The 19784-nt window shown below is 34.6% G+C and overlaps 1 protein-coding gene across 1 annotated transcript in view; it reads right to left on the bottom strand.

Moving 5' to 3' along the window:
- Positions 1–1071: 1071 nt before the first annotated feature.
- The window catches only part of Rpn5 (regulatory particle non-ATPase 5), a 58677-nt gene continuing 39964 nt past the window's right edge, over positions 1072–19784 (bottom strand). Inside the window, exons 6-9 of the mRNA XM_089106277.1 lie at positions 17968–18192; positions 11426–11594; positions 6308–6385; positions 1072–1351 (exon numbers count right to left, since the gene is read on the bottom strand). Of these exons, the coding sequence (XP_088962403.1) occupies positions 1127–1351; positions 6308–6385; positions 11426–11594; positions 17968–18192 (697 nt within the window). The 3' untranslated portion in view covers positions 1072–1126. The remainder of the gene's footprint in view (positions 1352–6307; positions 6386–11425; positions 11595–17967; positions 18193–19784) is intronic.

The following is a 19784-nucleotide window of genomic DNA, read 5'->3' as shown; positions in this document are numbered from 1 at the left end:
GTCTAAGAAAGCGTTGCTTTCCTTTACAAATGTAGTTGTTTTTGGGAATCAAACGGTTGTTAATGTTTCAATTTTTACGGAGAAAAGTTGTCAAATTCGGATTCAACTTGGCAATACAGACGAAAGTGTGGTACTACCCGATAAACTTTATTATTTTGAGACAACTAGAAAAAAATTAAATAAAATTACAAATAAAATACAAGAAAAATATATATAATGTAAAATACAATAAATAAAATTTAATAAACTTTGGCACACTTTTACTCCAAATATATTCACCCCAACTTCACACTTTTACTTCACCCCAATAATTCCAGTGCACCTAAGTTGAATATATAACAGTTAGTTACATGATGTCATAGTGCACGTCAATGAGCCACTAATGACGTCACAAAAAATGTCTTGGTTTTAATTCCTCAGGAATCATTGAGGTAAAACTTCTATGTATAGCTTCCCAGTATATAAAGACCCAAAATTCATCCAGTGAGTCTTTAACGAAAATTGTAACTAAAACTTAGAGACTATTTAATATGAGGTACTTGGGACGAGAATTAGCAGACGTTGATGCTGTGGCGTTAGTTGATAGGGGGGTGGTATGTGCCCCCACCCGCCTTTGATTTTGAAGAACATCCTTTTTGGTATTTTCATTGACAAAATTGAAAAAAAAAATACCCTACGCCCGATTTTGCAAAAATACATATCTCCCCCCTACTTTTCGTTGATCGACGCCACTACACAGATGAGACCCAAAATGCACCCACTAAGCGTTTAACAAAATGTGTCATCGACACTTGGAGTCTACTTAATATAAGGTATTTGGTAGACAAAATTAGGAGACGTCGATGCAGTGACGTCAATTGGCAGGATAGGGGGGCATGTACACCCCTAGATTTAGAAAAACGTTTGTTTTTTTGGTATTTTCCTGGGCATTTTCTTTATATTTTCGTTGACAAAAAAAAAAGGAAAAATCTTCCCCTCCCCTTGAATTTTCGTGAATCAACGCCACTGCGTTGATGATGTATTGTAGAAGAGATAGACGACTAGAAGAGACAGACGAGTGAAACATTTTCAATTTCAGGGGTACTATATTACGAAAAAGAAATTATAAAAAAGCAAAGGGACAAAATCACTCTTTTACTTGTAGAAGGTGCCTGTACACCATTTCTTCCTTGTTAATCAAATGCGTTGTCCGTCCCACAAGTTTCATAAGTGTGGTTAGATTCCCTGCCCAAGCATTCAAGGCCTCTGGTGGGTTCAAATTGCTGGTAAATGAAACAATTCCTTCAAGGCGATCAACCTTGGCAAACACGGTTTTGGCTACCACAAGGTTTGACAAAAATTGTTCACTTTCCTGCAACAGAAAAGAAAAGTTTTCCTGAATTTTGAATGGTACAGAATATAAAAAAGGTACTAGTCAAGATTCGAAAACAAACAGAAAACAGAAAAAGATAGAAAAAGAGGGATAGAAGAGAAAAAAAAGATAAAGAACCTAATGTTGAACTTGACTTAAAAAAAAATATTCAAAGACCAATGTCATTCTATTTTTTGCGAATTAAAACTAGCGAAACAGATTTTCAAAAGTCAGTTTGATTAAATACTAAAGTTTCAGAGCACTTTCTTCCCAAAAAGGAAAAATTGGTTTTATTATTCTTTTTCTAAGGCAAAACCAGTTTTCCCGTAGAAGCAATGGCGTAGCTAAGGATTTTTTCGAAGGAAAGCAGCCAGCTATCTATAATTAATGTATTCTATTATAACTTGACTTTTCAAGGTTTTTAATTATTGGGGGGGGGGGACATGCAATTTCTAGCAGGCCTTTGGCGATTTCACTTTCCTGGTAATTGATACAATTCCTTCAACCTAAAACACTTTACTGTCTAAAACAATGTAGTGGCCCCAGTTCACGAAAATGTAGAAATGGGGGGAAGGGGTTGGGTAGTGTTTTTTCGATTTTTTTAATTAGAATATAAAAAAGGTATTTTTCAAATCTAGGAGGATTTTTTTTTCTAGTTAGAATACTAAGAAAACTATATTTTGAACCTAAGTGGCGTTATTGGACCACCCTAATTACAATTCTGCATTTTTCTATAGTGTTAAAACAGATTAAATTAAGTCTAAGCTATCAATTAAAACAACCTTACCTACTTCCGTTTGAACTATACCAGTCTTAGTTGACGATAACTCTGGCAAGCACCATTACGTTTAAGAAAGCTTACTTTCAACAACACCCATTAAAAAAAACACTGTTCAAAATATATGAATAGTTATAACTAATTAAATAATTATTTAATCACAATTATTAGTAACTAGTCGTAATTACCCTATGCATACTCGAAAATCTTTATAATTGTTTATTATATGGCTTCAGAAGGGTGTGTACAAGCATAGGATGACAACCCACGACCTCCATTTTACACTTCTTGGCTGAAGTGCCATCTACATGATTGATTAACACAAATGCCATCTACAAGATTGATAGACACAAAAGCCATCTACAAGATTGATAGACACAAATCCCATCTACAAGAATGTAATAGCCAATGTAATGTAATAGCACCGCCAGTTATTATCAGGCGCGATAAAACATCTATTAACTTGTTTATTTATTTTTTTCACATTCATATAGGCATTTTGAAGGCAGAGGGCATAAGCATTTTGCATTTCATATAAGCATTTATATTATTTATATTATATCATTTATATTATATTATTATTCATATAAACATTTTGAAGAAGTGTCAAACTACCTGTTCACACTTCTAGGCTGAGAGGCCGTGAAGTGGAAATCAGCACCGCCAGTACAGATTATCAAGCTTGATAAAACATCTATTAACTTTTATAGGGTTTTTGTTTTTGGTGTCACATTTATAGACATATAGATATAGATATATTTCTCACAAAAGCCCCATGGGCCATGGATAATACAAATACAACAAAACGCATAAAACATAATAATAAATTGAAACACTTTTGAAAATAACACTACAATAGAAAACCCTCCCTATTTCTCATCCCCACACTTACAAAATTTCCCAAATTTCTAATATCCACTTTGCAACTACTTCCTATTTTATTTTCTAAGCACCTTCTATCCATGACATCCTTCCCAAAAATTTCTCTTTTAAGTAGCTTTAGTTTTTCACAATAACAACAACACATAAAATGATCTAAATCTTCAGACTCCCCGCACATCAGACAAGAGAAGGAACCACTCCGTACCTTAACCCTCCCAAGTACTTTCTTCGCCCCCCAAACAGCATAAAATTTCCTCTTACTGATAAAACCCATTTTAAAGTATCATTTAGGAGCCGAAATTTTAGATATATTTCTTCTCCCCAGGCTTTTTAAATGTTTTTATATATTCCAAGGAATTGTGACTTAACCTTGTCTTCTTGCCAAACCTGGATCTCTTGATCTTGTAGCACTTTTTCCACAGCTTTTGCAATCAATCCCAATATATAAAGCAGTTTGAAGGCAGAGTGCATATCATCCGAAAAGAATAGTAAAATCTTCCTAGTTTGAAATATCACCATATGAAAAACTGTCAATTAAAGCAAAACGTGTGAGCTTTTCCGTACAACATTCAACTTGGAATTTATATTGGAGCCCCCCTCCCCAGACCATGGTTTACTCTAAAAATCCTCCAATCCATATCTTCCAAATAACTAACATATCGACTGAATTTAGTATCACTCTACCGATAACTAATCCCCCCCCTCGTCACCTTCTTCTGCCTAAGAGGGCCACGCGCACCAAATTTCAACGCAATCAGTCTGTTTGCTTAAAAATGCATGCCCAACAGACAGAATGGACAAACAAAACAGTTCGCATCACAAATTGGCATAATGTGTAACGTTTAGAAACTGATGTAAAAGAGATTATAACACCCTCCCCCTTGAAACATGGCTCACTCCAGATCTTCTTCTGTCATTATTACCCAATTGCCAAAATGACAGCAATGTGACTCTACTAGCAACTACCTAGAGAATGTTACCGGGGAAATGTCATAACAAGGAAATATTACCGAGAAAATGTTAGGTAGAATATAGCTGTTCTAGGAAGATCAACAAGACTTATTCGTTTTAATTGTACATTGCGTCTTGATGTAGCGAATCCATTCAAAGCAGCTGACGGTAGTGGTTCAGTTGCAGCCAAGGTCTTACTTGCCTTTTTAGAAGCAGTCAAGTAGTCTCCAATCTTCTTAGAGCTTGGTTTCATTCTAGCCACAATACGCTGTAAACCACAGCTAGTTACCGACGACACCATTCTAAGGGTCCCTGTCAAGGCCGTACGGGGGGGGAGGGGGGTTAGACCCCTTCTCCCTCCCCGAAATGTTTGTTTGGCTCGTAAAAACGTAACACAAATGGATATAAACAAATTTTGTATGCATTTTTTGAGGTTTTTTTGTTTAACCCCCCCCCCCCCTGAAAAAAACCTTTGAGTAAAACCCCCTCCGAAAAAAAATCCTGGGTGCGGCCTTCGTTCCTGTTATCCTTTAAAAAGCAGGTCAAAAAGCTGGATACTCCAACCCCGAACGACTCCTGCTACAAGAGCTAGAGTCGTTTCTTAAGCTCATTGAAGGATTGCGATCAGAACTAAGTACGATAGTGGTGTCAAGTTATACTTATCCTATTAATCACGGATGTGATGGGCTTGATTTAAACCAGACTAAGAGCACTATCCAGGCAACAAGTTTGCTCAAGATGTCAATACCTTCAAAGCAGCCATGAACAGAAGAACGTTAGTTTAAGGATTTTCGCCACAAGCCATGTCTTAAAAAGCGCTAGTCGTAAAAAAGAGCAATGGAAAGCGAATCTGGCTTAAAAGATAGGCTGGTCACGAATAAAAAGTGAAAAAACAAAGAAAATAATCTGAAAGTGATAAACAGGTCTACGGCCAGTAAAGGAAAACGAAGAGAACAAAAAGCAAGCGAATATTTCACCCGTATTAAACAAGGCGTCTTCAGCGTAGAACAAAAACAAACAAAAAACAACAACTAGAATCTAAAATCATATAAATAAAAAAATATACAAAACTGAAAGAGACTAACTAAAATATGTATGCACAATTATTCACATATACAATTTCCAGCTACCCTCAAGAAAACAGAAAAGTAACTTGATTATAAGTTTAAAACTACAAATGAATCTAATTATACTGTTGCGACATAATGTTATGATAAGCTTTTAAGGCTGCCATTCTCTTGGGTTTTTAATTTAACTTAAATAAAAAAAACGATTTTATATAAACATTTTATTTATATTATTTTAATTTTAGATTGTTGTTGTTTTTTTTTTCGTTCTCTTCGTTTTCCTTTACTGGCCAGTTCGGCTTTAGATCTTTTATAACGAGTTAAAAAATGGATCTAGAAATTCAAATTTGGGCTTGTAACTGGATAATTACCGGTAGATATGATACAGCTAACCTGAATTTCGCTGCATTGAAGCGGTTGATAGCTCTTCGTAATTTGCTGGAAACCAATTTAAAACCGATTAACTTTACGAAAAATGAAGAAACTCAGAGGAAAATTTAAATCTGTCGACCTTGAAGTAGCACTTTCTACTTTGGATTTCTACTTTATTCTAATATAGACAAGCTTCTATTTTTATGACTATTTTAAGATTTACTAGATGTTTTCCAGAGAAATTGCCTAAGGATCGTTCTGGGTACCCGGCTGACTGACTGTATTTCAAACAGTAGGGTGTACGAAAAGTGTGGTTCAGTCCCAGTCCCGTTTCCTAGAGCTACAATGAGGGAATGGCTGAGATGGCTAGGGCACGTTCTGCGGATGAATGATAACAGATTTCCAAAATCCTTTTCGGCCAACCGTCTAGGGCTAAACAGACAGCAGGTCGTCTGTGGTTGGGGTGGAAGGATGAAATAAAGAAAGATTTAAGGGACATGAAAACTTCCTGGGAGGATGTAAAGAGAGAGGCTTTGAATAGATTGGGATAAAGGAGGAGCGTTTGTCGCTGAGTTAGCCTTAGATCGCTTGGTGTTCGGGTGAGTTGTTAGTAGTAGTAGCATGGAAGCCAATAATTGAATTTGCTTGAGAGATCACAGAAATTAATTGCTGAATTGACTAATTCTAGTAACCTTTCAATTGCACATCTCTGTTCCGTATACCCAGGTATGCAATATATGTAATATCTATCTATCTATCTATAATGTCAACAGCTATTATTTAACAATGTGTTATTCTACAACTTTTATTGGTGACTATTTCATTAATAAAACTCTAAATTCTAGATATACACCAAATCAACTTAAAAAATGAAATTAAAGTGAAACAATTTATAGATCACTTTACCTCAACAGATAGATCCAGCAGCTCGGCCATCCTAGCTAACGTGATTCGCCTATAATACTTTGCCATAACTCTAATATTCTAAAATAAAAATCACTTATATAAGTTCACTTATACATAATATATTATATACAAATATACATAATCATATATATACATATATATATATATATATATATATATATATATATATATATATATATATTATATATGTGTGTTCACTTACACATATATACATGACATGACTGGGCCAGTGCAATACCACTCAATCTTCCCAAAATGAACAAGAGACAGTTTTTGTTCTTTTCGGTTTTATTATTTCTAATTTAACTTCGCTTTAATTTTTGATTTTAATTAGTATTCAAACTAAAATGAATTAGAGCGTAACATAATGTGTGCCCGTTTGACTTTTTCTAGTTCAGCAGGGTAATGCAACACTGTCGGCAGCACCAGTATTTTTCCATTCCAGCACCAGCACTTATATTAAAACGCCAACAATTCCCCTTCATCCCCTCAATACCCCTTTATATCTCCCACTTTCTTCAATTTGTGAGACAACAGCTTGAGATTGGTGATTTTAGTGAACTTAGAAAATCACTACACATTAATATGACTTGTACGCAAAACAAAAGAAATTTTGAGTACGAGTGAAAAAATTGAGACGAAGAAAACACCCGGCCAATGCGTCCATTAACTAAAGAGTCCATGATAGGTCAAGTCTATATTAGGCCTCGGGTCCATTTTGATTCCAAGGCCATAATAGGTCTAGCGACAAGTCCGATAATGTGAGCAACTTTATATGAAACAATAAAGGTTTTATCAAGAAATCCTCCTGAGTTCATTTTACTTAATGACTATCTATCAAAAAATAAAATGACATCATTTTTATACAATGGAGAAAAAAAGGTATACCAGTTTTGCCTATCTGAGATACTGAGACTATCTCTCTTTGCTTTACTCCAACTAGCCATGGCTCTCAACTTTTTCATCACTTCCACCAAGTCGATTTTAATTCAAGTGTCAAATTTCAATTTTTCAAAAATCAAAATTCCAAAAATCTACGTTCAATTTAAGATTCATAAGAACTGAATAAGCAATTATATGAAACTTCCTACTGTAAAAACATCTTAAGAACATCTTAACATCTCTGAACTTGTTTGGATTAAATAGTTAAATAAAACCGTCAACACCAACACAAAACTTACCCACCATGTTCACAGAAAAGAATAGGCCAAAACTCTTTGTCTAGCCGATTGTGGAAGACTTGGAATTCATTTCCATCGGAAATAGTTGCAAGTACCACGGTCCAGTCTTTCAAAAGTGGTTTAGCCTCTGCAGATTTCTATACTAGGTCCTATCACAATCCATTTTGAGAATATTTTTACTTTTGTATTAGCTGATTGTGACAGTGTGTTTTCAGTTATTTTGTAGGCTTACTTTTTGGTATGTTTCAATTATTAACAGATATGATTCAGTTAGTTTGGTATGCTACTGTATGTTTCAGTTACTGTATGTTTATGTTATATCATCAACATTGTCATAGACTTTTTTATAATTGTTTAGTGCATCGGTGTATTTTGGTATCAATAAATAAATAAATAAAACAAATTTTTCTCAACTGAAAGAAAAGGAGCAACATTAAAACTAAAAAAAAACAGAAATTATTGCGTATATGAGGGGGGTTGCCCCCCCCCCTCTCAACACCTCGCTCTTCACGCTAAAGTTTTTCGGCGCTTTAAAAAAATTACTTTGTGTTCTAATTAAACGACCCTTGTGTTTCAGGAGTCGTTTTTAAAGAATTGGGACACAATTTAAACTTTAGCGTAAAAAGCGAGGAGTTGAGGAGGGGGCAACCCCCCTCATATACGTAATAATTTCTGTTCGATTTAAGTTTTAATGTTGCTCCTTACTTTCAGTTGAAAAAACTTGTTTTTTTTTTATTTATTTAATTTCTGATCGTTTTTAAGTAACGCCAGGATATCTGGCACCACCTCCAAGGAAAAATCCTCCTCCCCACGAAAATATCCTCTGGACAATTCAATCCTGGCGAAAATTTACCCCCGACATTTACCCTTAGCATCTCCACGCGTAAAATTGAGTCAGTAAAGAGAAAGCAAGACATATAAAGATAGGAATTCTGGCAAATTCCCCCAGTACTAAATATCCCCTGAAAATTTCACCCTCTGGAAAGTTCTCTCTCCATGGAAAATTCTCCCCGTGCAAAATCCCCCGAGCACAAAAATTTGTCGTTTCCTCCCCACCCAAAAAATGTATGCATACTTCCAAACAGATACTATACGTAAACAATGGGGAAATTTTATAGCTTAAAGATCTTTCCCCAAAGGCTGTGGGGGTTATGTTATCTCCAAAGACATAGTTATTGAACCTTTGAACTATTCTGAACGAAATAGCTATCTCAAAATTTTGATCGAACGATTTTGGGAAAAAAGTGGCGTAAGAGGAGGGCCTAGTTGCCCTGCAATTTTTTTGGTCACTTGAAAAGGGCCCTAGAACTTTTCATTTCCGTTAGAATGAAGACTCTTCCGAAGCTCTAGGCCCACTGGGTCTATATGATCACCCCATGGAAAAACAAACAAACAAACATGCCTCCGTGATCTTTCTTCTGGCAAATAAAAAAAATAAATTCCACGTTTTTGCAGATAGAATGTTGAAACCTCTATAGTTGGGTCCTCTGATACGCTGAATCTGATGGTGTGATATTCAGTGAGATCACTTGACTTTTGATGGTTGTTTCCCCCTTTTCTCGAAAATAATGAAAATTTTCTCAGGTTCTTAATCTTTGATGGGTAAGACAAAACTTAATGAAATTTATATATTTGAAATCAGCATAAAAATCCAATTCTTTTGGTATATCTATTGGTATCCAAATTTTTCTAGAGTGTCGGTTACTATTGAGCCGGGTGGCCCTTTACCTATAGTTTGTTATCACGAACTGTTTGACAAAGAAGAAATCATTCCTTAACAAAACAAGAAAAGTTTGTTTATTTCTTCTTAGTTAATTAAACTTAATTCTTTAATAAAACGTAGAAAGGGAGGAATGAACTGGAAAGAGGCAAAAACAAAAAAGAAGTTCGTAGACAAAAAGCATGTTGTTTAGAGAATACTTTTACAAGCTTATTTCTAAAGCCTGATTTTTTTTTTTTTTTATAAAGTAAGCAAGACAATGGGGACACTTGCTGTGTTTTGTGTCTCTTCAGCCTCTAGGTACAATAGTAAGATAAACTTACTATTGTAAGTACTATTAAGAATGACAAGAGGCAATTTTTTGGTGTTGCGCGTTTTCGCTAGTTTAAATTGAAAAAAATTCATTAAAATCAAGTAGTTGCGGACATCAAATCATGGCTAATTGAAAAAAAAAGCCAAGACAGATAGTCCGAGTGAGTGAGAGGCAAAATATGGCATAAGCCCTTTTTAGGATTGTATAAAAATGTTTGAACTGACCTGTTTGACTCAGGAGTTTGACCTGAGAAACAAGTTCTTTCAAAGGTTCGCCCAAAAAAAGAACTTCCGATAAATCAACGGCTAGACAGATGCAACAATCTGTTCCAGCGTTTTAAGAGCGTACACATGCAAATAATAAGCTGAAGATTTTAAATAAAAGGTAGCGTGTTCTTGAAAAATTACTTCTAAAACTTAGACACAACGAGGACAATATGCTTCACCAAGACATCAAGTAGCATAGTAAGTGAGCTGATAAATAGTTCAAATTTATGTTATTCCAACATGCTGAGAAATAGTCTCAAACCTAAGAACCAGCATAAGTATTAACTTGGAAGAAATTCTAGTTTGAAAGGTGGCACAAAATCCGTCAGCACTAAATAAATTCGACCATGTTTGGCTTTAAAATGCTACGGCTGCCTAGTTCTTTAGACACAACACAGCTTATAAGCGAAACAAAAGAAATTTACAAATCCATAAAAGGAGTCCGAATGACAACGCCATTTCGAGTCTTGCGACTTGTCTAATAATATAAATGCCTTTATATCAAACAACTGGATATAGTTTGAAATGAGGACAAGGCTGTCACTGGCTGAAGAAGAATAAGAAAAAAAAAGACAAAATGTCTGTAAATATAAAGCATACTGTGTAGCGATTTACAAGAGCATTAGTAAACATGGTGAAAAAAGTGATGAAGCAACAAAGACAAGAGGTACATGCTGACAGAGCAACAGAGGTATTACAGAGAGATACTCTGAATACAGAAGTAGTGTCTCTTTGGCCTGTGGGTATCCCATCAGAATCAACTTTCAATAAAAGTAAAAATGACGAGAGACTAATTGTTTAATCTGTGGCTCGTTTTTGCTGGTTATGTGGCTTTATTAGGTTTGGCCAGTTCTCCCCTGTTATGCCAGGAAGGTATGTCCTCCTTCATATGCATACAAAAAGAGACCTTTCCTATAGTAAGATCCTTCCCTTCCACCAATACAGTTAAAGTTCTTCGAAAGTGAAGAGCTGTATTTCAACAAACAGAAATTATGTCGTACGACGGGGCTTCAGCCCACTCTCCCTCTTTGTTCTGGAGTCTCACTTCTTTGGCCGATACTTGGAGAACGAATGCTCTAAGACTAGGGCCATGTGAATGGGATAAGAAGTATTTTTGACAATGGCCCAAGAATGGAAAGGTTTATTGATACGAATTTGCTTCAGACGATAAGACTTTAGTTCAAATGCTATGAGAGCAATACAAGGGCAATTGGAATTAAGTTAAGAAGTATAGAATAAATTAAAAACCGAGTATCTTTTTAGAAATTTAAGTAATTTTATCCAAAAAATTGAATATTGAAAGATTCATAAATTTAGAATTCATTGATAATCGGTCTGAATTTACTAATTCGCATGCGTCTATGAAACTCAGGTCCTATGAGTACGACCCTTCCTCGATGAATCATCCCGATTGGTAAAAATTATTTATTTCGTCTTTTTATCTTACGCTTACGTTAGTTTACTTGTCAAAAATGTTGTGACTCATAAACTTTTCATTCATCTCACTGGTTTAAAATTTCATACAAAAGAACCAATCAGGGCATGCGTTCTTTTTAAAAATCTATAATAGACATAAATACGTCTATTACATACTGGTAAATACATCACTTTGCTTACATGTTCAACTGCTCTGTTTTTCAGTTCTGTCCATCTTTTGTTTCCTTCGTCACTAGAGGGACTGAAAACGTGGATTGACTGAGGGCCACCTTTAAGTTCACCTTCATACTTAGCACACAAATCTCCCCAGTGGATCAGCTCATTACGAACAAAAGTTTGAAGCAATTCTCTAAAAGAAAAGATTACAAAACTAGAGGCAGAGAGGGACATAGAACTAGAAAAAGAGAGAGGGAGGAGGGGAGGGATAGATAAAAAGCATTTAGGCCACAACTACCCAGGGGTATACTCCCACCTCTGTCCCTTAGCATGCGGGTATGATAACCGTATATCAAATGGAGCTTAGATATTCAATTTAAAATTTTTGTTGTATTTAGCCCATATAAATAATCCAAAAAATGTTACCAAGAAGGTTACTTTATCTTTCCACTCTTCTATACAATTATCTAAATAGGTCGACCCCACTTTCTGAAGCTATAAAGAAAGAAAGGTGAAGTTGTTTAGGCCATGTTTTACGGACGACAGATTGACAAACACTGTCTTTTCTGGAAAAAAAAAACTTTTTTGAAAATTTAAAACCTGGATTTACAGCGAAATCCAGTATAGTTCTATCAATCTTGTGTATATGTAGAGAGAGTAGTAGGAATAGTAAAGAGAATCTGTAGCATACATTAGAGAGTGTAGAAAAGTATTCTAGGAAAAGAGACTGGTTTTAAATCTGGAGAAGTCAGTAGTAATGGTTTTTGCAAAGGGAGCAAAGACATCTGAAGAAAATTTTAGTTACGGGATGGGAATTATAAAAGTAGTAAAGGAGTATGGTTACCTAGGCTGTAGACTTGTTTCAAATGGTAAGTGGACAAGAGACATAGCTCTAATGTCAAGTAAAGGCAAAAGTTTAACTAGTAGATTTTTAAAGAGTTGTATTAAGGATATAGCAGCAAAGGATATCAAGTAGGCAAAAGATATCAAAGGATATCAAAGCAAAGGATATCAAGTTTTTGCAAGTAGAATAGAACCTGCTATACATTTTGAGACAGAGATATAAGAACACGAAAGGAGGGTGGAAATGCAGAAAATACAGCTATATTATTTTAAAGATTAATAGGGTTAGATGGAAAGTTTAATAGCATTGTTATAAAGGGTGATCTGGGTCATTTTAGCTTAAGAAATAAACGGGTAATACGCATGGTTGGTTATTGAGAAAAAATTATTGCTGTTCCACATTATCGGTTAACAAAAACTGCTTTCAATGAAATGTTATTGGATAAAAGAAAATATTCTTCGCCTGTGCAAATTAAGAGTATACTAGACAATTGTGGACTATCAGGCTGGTGGAAAGATGGCATTGGTAGTGGGGTGGAAACAGGATTGAATGCAAAAGCTGTGGAAAAAGTATTACAAGATCAAGAGATCCAGGTTTGGCAAGAAGACAAGGTTAAGTCAAAATCCCTTGGAATATATAGAAAAATTAAAGAAGTCTAGGGAGAAGAAATATATCTAAAATTTGGGCTCCAAAATGATACTTAAAAATGAGTTTTATCAGTAAGAGGGACTTTTATGCCGTTTGGGGGGCGAAGAAAGTACTTGGGAGGGTTAAGGTACGGAGTGGTTCCTTCTCTTGTCTGATGTGCGGGGAGTCTGAAGATTTAGAACATTTTATGTGTTATTGTGAAGAACTGAAGGTACTTAGAAGGGAAATTTTTGGGAAGGATGTCATGGATAGAAGGTGTTTGGATAATAAAATAGTAAGTAGTTGCAAAGTGGATATTAAAAATTTGGGATATTTTGTGAGTGCGGGGATGAGGCAGAGGGAGGGTTCTCTACCGTAATATTATTTTCAAAAGTGTTTGAACTTATTATGTTTTAAATGTTTTGCTGTATTTGTAATATCCATGGCCCATGGGGCTTTTGTGAGAAATATATCTATTTATCTATCTATGGCATTCAATCTTGTACATGGCACTTGTGTCTATTATTCTTGTAGATGGGATTTGTGTGTATTAATCTTGTAGATGGAATTTGTTTCTATTAATCTTGTAGATGGGATTTGTGTCTGTCAATCTTGTAGATGGCATTTGTGTCTATCAATCTCGTAGATGGCATTTATATCTATCAGCCTCGTAGATGGCATTTGTAGACAACTTGAAAATATGATAGCAGTAACTTGATTAATTTGATATTTTTTGGTCGTCTCCGAATGGAGTGGGAAGATATCATAAAGAGTGAAACTTCGAATAGATTGGGGTAGAGAAGGGGCGTGCGAAGCTGTGTTGGCCTATGGCTAATTAATTCAGCAGTGATTAGTTAGTAGAACTGAAATGCAGTTATAAAAATGTTAGAGATATCCTAAGGCCTCAGAATGGAGGCTATGAGCCTGATTCAATACCCTTTTTGAGTCCACCAGCACGATAAGGTCTCAGAGTAATACAGATACTAATGACAATAGCTTACGCAATTTCTACGCATCTTTGCTCCGCAGGTGGCAAGCAACACATTAGAAAATACACGACAAGAGATATGATACCATTATACAAAGTACAGCATCAGCAACTATCATTCAAATCCTTTTTGTACTCTATACTGAGATGCATGCACCTTGAAAAACGAGGCTAAAATAGCAGTTTCGTCATCACTTCCTAGGTTCTCATTGGTTGTATAATTAGCCAATCATATGTCTCCCGCGATAAATAAACCACGCCTTGATTTTTAGAATGGACTTTCACCAAAACTGGAGTTGTTTTCCATTTGTGTATTTTTTAAAATATTCTCTTAAAGAGCAGATTGTGCAACCTCAGCATCAATGTTGTGCTGATAAATATTCGGTTAGAATATCAGGTTAATTACTAAAGTTATGTAAGTTATTAGGTTATTGTAAATGTTAAGTTAAAATACAGCATGAATTTAAAAAAAATATACTTGTAACATAAAAGAAAATGGAACACAAGTTTCTCAAATAAAACCTTACACAAGTGATGAAGGTACACAGAAAAAGTACAAACGGAAAATGACTCAAAGCCTAGTAAATAGATTGCCGTGTTGCCATAGGGGCATATTTACACAATTTGGCCAAGTTATATTAGGTGATAACGCATTAAATTCTTAGGATCAGCGCCTTTTTCAAATCGATTTTATAGCGCAAGTAATAAAAGGGAGCGTTCCCAGCAACGTCCAGAAATATGTTAGAGATGGTTTTGCATTAAGCTCTTCAAATGAGTTCCTTTCTCAAATCGCTTTTTTTTCAAAATTGCACTTTTTTGCCAAAAAATGAAACCTTTGACAGTTCTTCGGCTGCGTGATCTTATACGAATTATCCCATTAGCCGTTTCCCCTTAATGTATTTTTCTATAAATTGTCTAAAGAAACAAACTGTGCAACCTCAAGAGCAATATTATGCTTAAAAATATTAGCTTGATATAAATATTAGGTTGTAATTACAAGACGAATTTCTGAGAAATATATTTCAATATAAAAGAACGTGAAACACCAATTTCTAATTTAAAACCTCACACAAATAATGATGCAGCATGCTTTCATTTTTGTTACAGAAAAAAATGCTAATAGAACATGACTAAAAGCCTTATTAACACAAAGCAGTATTGCCAAAGGGGCATATTCACGTTATTTGAACAATTTATTTCAGGTGGTTACTCGTTGAATTAAGCATCAAATAAAACCTCGCACAATTGATGATGCAACATGATTTTAGCTTTTTTCTCTCAGATAAAGTGCAAATACGAAATGACTAAAAGCCTTATTAATACAAAGCAGTAATGTCAAAGGGGCATATTCACGTTATTTGAACAATTTATTTCAGGTGGTTCCTCGTTGAATTAAGCATCAAATAAAACCTCGCACAATTGATGATGCAACATGTTTTTAGTTGTTTTTTTTTCTCAGATAAAGTGCAAATACAAAACGACTAAAAGCCTTATTAAAACAAAGCAGTGTTGTCAAAAGGGCATATTCACGTCATTTGAACAATTTATTTTAGGTGGTTACTCGTTGAATTAAGCATCAAATAAAACCTCGCACAATTGATGATGCAACATGTTTTTAGTTTTTTTCTCAGATAAAGTGCAAATACAAAATGACTAAAAGCCTTATTAATACAAAGCAGTGTTGCCAAAGGGGCCTATTCACGCCATTTGAACAATTTATTTCAGGTGGTTACTAGTTGAATAAAGCATCAAATAAAACCTCGCACAATTGATGATGCAACATGTTTTTAGTTTTTTTCTCTCAGATAAAGTGCAAATACGAAATGACTAAAAGCCTTATTAATACAAAGCAGTATTGCCAAAGGGGCATATTCACGTTATTTGAACAATTTATTTCAGGTGGTTCCTCGTTGAATTAAGCATCAAATAAAACCTCGCACAATTGATGATGCAACATGTTTTTAGCTTTTTTATATCAGATAAAGTGCAAATACGAAATGACTAAAAGCCTTATTAACACAAAGCAGTATTGTCAAAGGGGCATATTCACGTTATTTGAACAATTTATTTCAGGTGGTTCCTCGTTGAATTAAGCATCAAATAAAACCTCGCACAACTGATGATGCAACATGTTTTTAGTTGGTTTTTTTTTCTCAGATAAAGTGCAAATACAAAACGACTAAAAGCCTTATTAAAACAAAGCAGTGTTGTCAAAAGGGCATATTCACGTCATTTGAACAATTTATTTTAGGTGGTTACTCGTTGAATTAAGCATCAAATAAAACCTCGCACTATTGATGATACAACACGTTTTTAGTTTTTTTCTCAGAAAAGTGCAAACACAAAATGAATAAAAGCCTTATTAATAAAAAGCAGTATTGCCAAAGGGACATATTTACGCCTTTTGAACAATTTATTTCAGGTGGTTACTCGTTGAATTAAGCATCAAATAAAACCTCGTACAATTGATGATACAACATGTTTGTAGTTTTTTTTCCGGATAAAGTGCAATTACAAAATGACTAAAAGCCTTATTAATACAAAGCAGTGTTGCCAAAGGGGCATATTCACGCCATTTGAACAATTTATTTCAGGTGGTTACTCGTTGAATTAAGCATCAAATAAAACCTCGACAATTGATGATGCAACATGTTTTTAGTTTTTTTCTCAGATAAAGTGCAAATACAAAATGACTAAAAGCCTTATTAATACAAAGCAGTGTTGCCAAAGGGGCATATTCCCGCCATTTGAACAATTTATTTCAGGTGGTTACTCGTTGAATTAAGCATCAAATAAAACCTCGCACAATTGATGATGCAACATGTTTTTAGTTTTTTTTCTCTCAGATAAAGTGCAAATACGAAATGACTAAAAGCCTTATTAACACAAAGCAGTATTGCCATAGGGACATATTCACGCCATTTGAACAATTTATTTCAGGTGGTTACTCGTTGAATTAAGCATCAAATAAAACCTCGTACAATTGATGATACAACATGTTTGTATTTTTTTTTCAGATAAAGTGCAAATACAAAATGCTTTATTAATACAAAGCAGTGTTGCCAAAGGGGCATATTCACGCCATTTGAACAATTTATTTCAGGTGGTTACTCGTTGAATTAAGCATCAAATAAAACCTCGCACAATTGATTATGCAACATGTTTTTAGTTTTTTTCTCAGATAAAGTGCAAATACAAAATGACTAAAAGCCTTATTAATACAAAGCAGTGTTGCCAAAGGGGCATATTCACGCCATTTGAACAATTTATTTCAGGTGGTTACTCGTTGAATAAAGCATCAAATAAAACCTCGCACAATTGATGATGCAACATGTTTTTTTTTCTAAGATAAAGTACAAATACAAAATGACTAAAAGCCTTATTAATACAAAGCAGTGTTGCCAAAGGGGGCATATTTAAGCCATTTATTTTTTAGGTGGTTACTTATTGAATTCTAAAAATCAGCACCATTATCAATCAATCAATCATTTACTAACCACAACTACAAGACAACAAGTAGTACAAGTGGAGTATAAACATAATAATAACAAAGAAAAACAAAAAAGAACTCAACAAACACTAGCAATTAAATTAAACTAAGAAAAGAACTGTAAAAGACCGTGGTCAGGGCCAATATTACAAAATGTATCTGCAGAAAGCTTTTTGTGTAGGTCACCGAGCTTTTGAGTTACATCCGTAACATAGAAATTTTAACTAGATACCGATTTCTAGTCCATGACGGCAGAGAAAGAAGAAATTTGCAAAATTTGAAATATGTAACTTTAATCTTTTTTAAATCCTTTAGCTTAAGAACAGAATGAACATTATGAAATCGATTTTACAATTTAAGTATATAAGGCAATGCTGCCACATTTAAGCCTCTTGGCCAAATGTTATAGGTGGTTGCGAACTAAATTCTATAAATAAGCTTTTTTTTCAAGTTATTTTTTTTTAAATCGTACCTTTGGCACATTTTTGATAAAAATAGATCCTTGGGCGTTTTTCTTGTTTCGGCTAGGTGACCTTATACGAGATATCTGTCAACACTGTTACAGAGTTGGAGACATGTTTTAATTTTGAGCACAACGCTATGTTTCATATTCTCACCTGTACAATGGAATAGTCTCAGTCCTCTTTTCAGAAAGAATACGATGCGCCAAATCCGACTGCTCATTATCAAAGGGACTAAGAAGCAGATAAATAACAGAATGTCTCATCATATTTTTTCGCTCTTCTTCGTTTTCTTCTATAATCGGTGTCTCAAGGAGGGAACGATAATGTTTACAAACTGATAAATATTTTCCATCAGCCTCGTCAAGTTCAATCATCAGTCTGTAACACATTCATTATAAATACAAATAAACAAAATGGCCTTTGTCAACCATAAATTAATAGATCTATAATTTTTAATGGAGGATGGGGTAACTCTGAAAACTAGACGAAAACAAATTAGCGATAAAATAAAAGATAATTTCTTAAACCACATTGGCCTGCCATAATATAAGAAAAGGAAACGATCAAAAATGGGGTTTGTAAGGCCAAACGAGAATACTGAATAAACAAACAAAGCGAATATTTCGAGACGACAACCGCCTCTCTTCTTCAGCGCAAAACGAAATAACGTATTCAAGGAAAGTGCCGAAGAAAAAAAAAACAACAAAAAACAAAAGCGGAAAGTCAATGAGAAAAGAAACCCAAAAACCAATGAAAAAACCAAAAAATAAAAGATGAATAAAATTCAATAAAAGCCAAATATTATAAGAATTAAAACCAAATACCTATCGCTTTGTTTGTTTATTCAGTATTCTCGTTTGGCCTTAAAAACCCCATTTTTGGGCGATAAAATATATATAAGAATCATTTTTGTGCATAGCCAAATGAGGCCCAATGGTCTCATTTGTGGGGCCCAAATGAGGCCCAAATGAAACAGCGTTTTAATCCTGAGATTGAGGTTTCATCTAAAGGCTTGGCATAGTTATTGCTAATTAACGCAAAAATGTTTTGATGAACCATACAATTATAATAATTTACCACAAAATAAAAAAATAAAACCTATTTATAAAAAAACAATTAATTCAAATTTAGACCATTCAGATCTGTCGTTTTTATACAATGAACTACTGTGAGTACTTTCTAGACCAGTCTTAATTTACTTTTTTCTCTTCTTCTTCTTGCTTGAAAGAATACGGAGACACTTGTACATAATCTCATCACCAGAATCAAATTCCGAGTCATGCAGTGTGTTGCTACCGCTGAGTTTGAACTCTGGGTCCCGTATTACCAAGTTGAGATCAAACCCTACTACCACTGCCACTGCCACTGCCACTAGTGTGGTATAAAAAAATCGCCAACGCCATCTAACGCTTGACGACTTTGTTTGACCCAAAACGGCTGCACACTTGTATTTTCCGGTACTTCAAAATACGGGGGAGGATATTAAAAGCATAATTCTGTCCTCAGTAGGCCCTACCAGCTTAAAATCGACTAGCCTACTTAAGCTGCCAATATTTTTTGCAAGCTAGCCATGCCTACTTTGTGCAGACTGAATTTTGATTTCAATAATTTTGAAAATTAAAAATGATGATTAATTTTTGCTACACTGTAGATTCATCATATCAAATATTCAATTTTTTAGTTTCTAATGAAGTAGTTAGACGCTACACTGAAAGCGGGACTAGTACTTCTTAATCCACTAGGTGGCCTACTTATCGTCTAGTGCAGGTATAATCAACCATAAGCAGGATTTTCTTCTAATTCTTGTCAAAGAAGACAATATAGATGTGAGCACGTATTCCGAATACTCAGTGAGTATTCAACAACGCCATCTATAGATACACATATGTTCTCAGGTAGTCATAATCTAGATATTAGTTCCTATAGTCAGGCTTTCTATTTTAGACACTTTCTATATCCATCGTCCCCTA

This window comes from Artemia sp. Qi Xiang Cuo, chromosome 20 (assembly GCF_049724085.1).
Source record: "Artemia sp. Qi Xiang Cuo chromosome 20, ASM4972408v1, whole genome shotgun sequence".
Classification (NCBI taxonomy): Eukaryota; Metazoa; Arthropoda; class Branchiopoda; order Anostraca; family Artemiidae; genus Artemia; species Artemia sp. Qi Xiang Cuo.
Note: the sequence above shows the minus strand (reverse complement) of the source record. Positions and strands in the feature narration are given on the sequence as shown.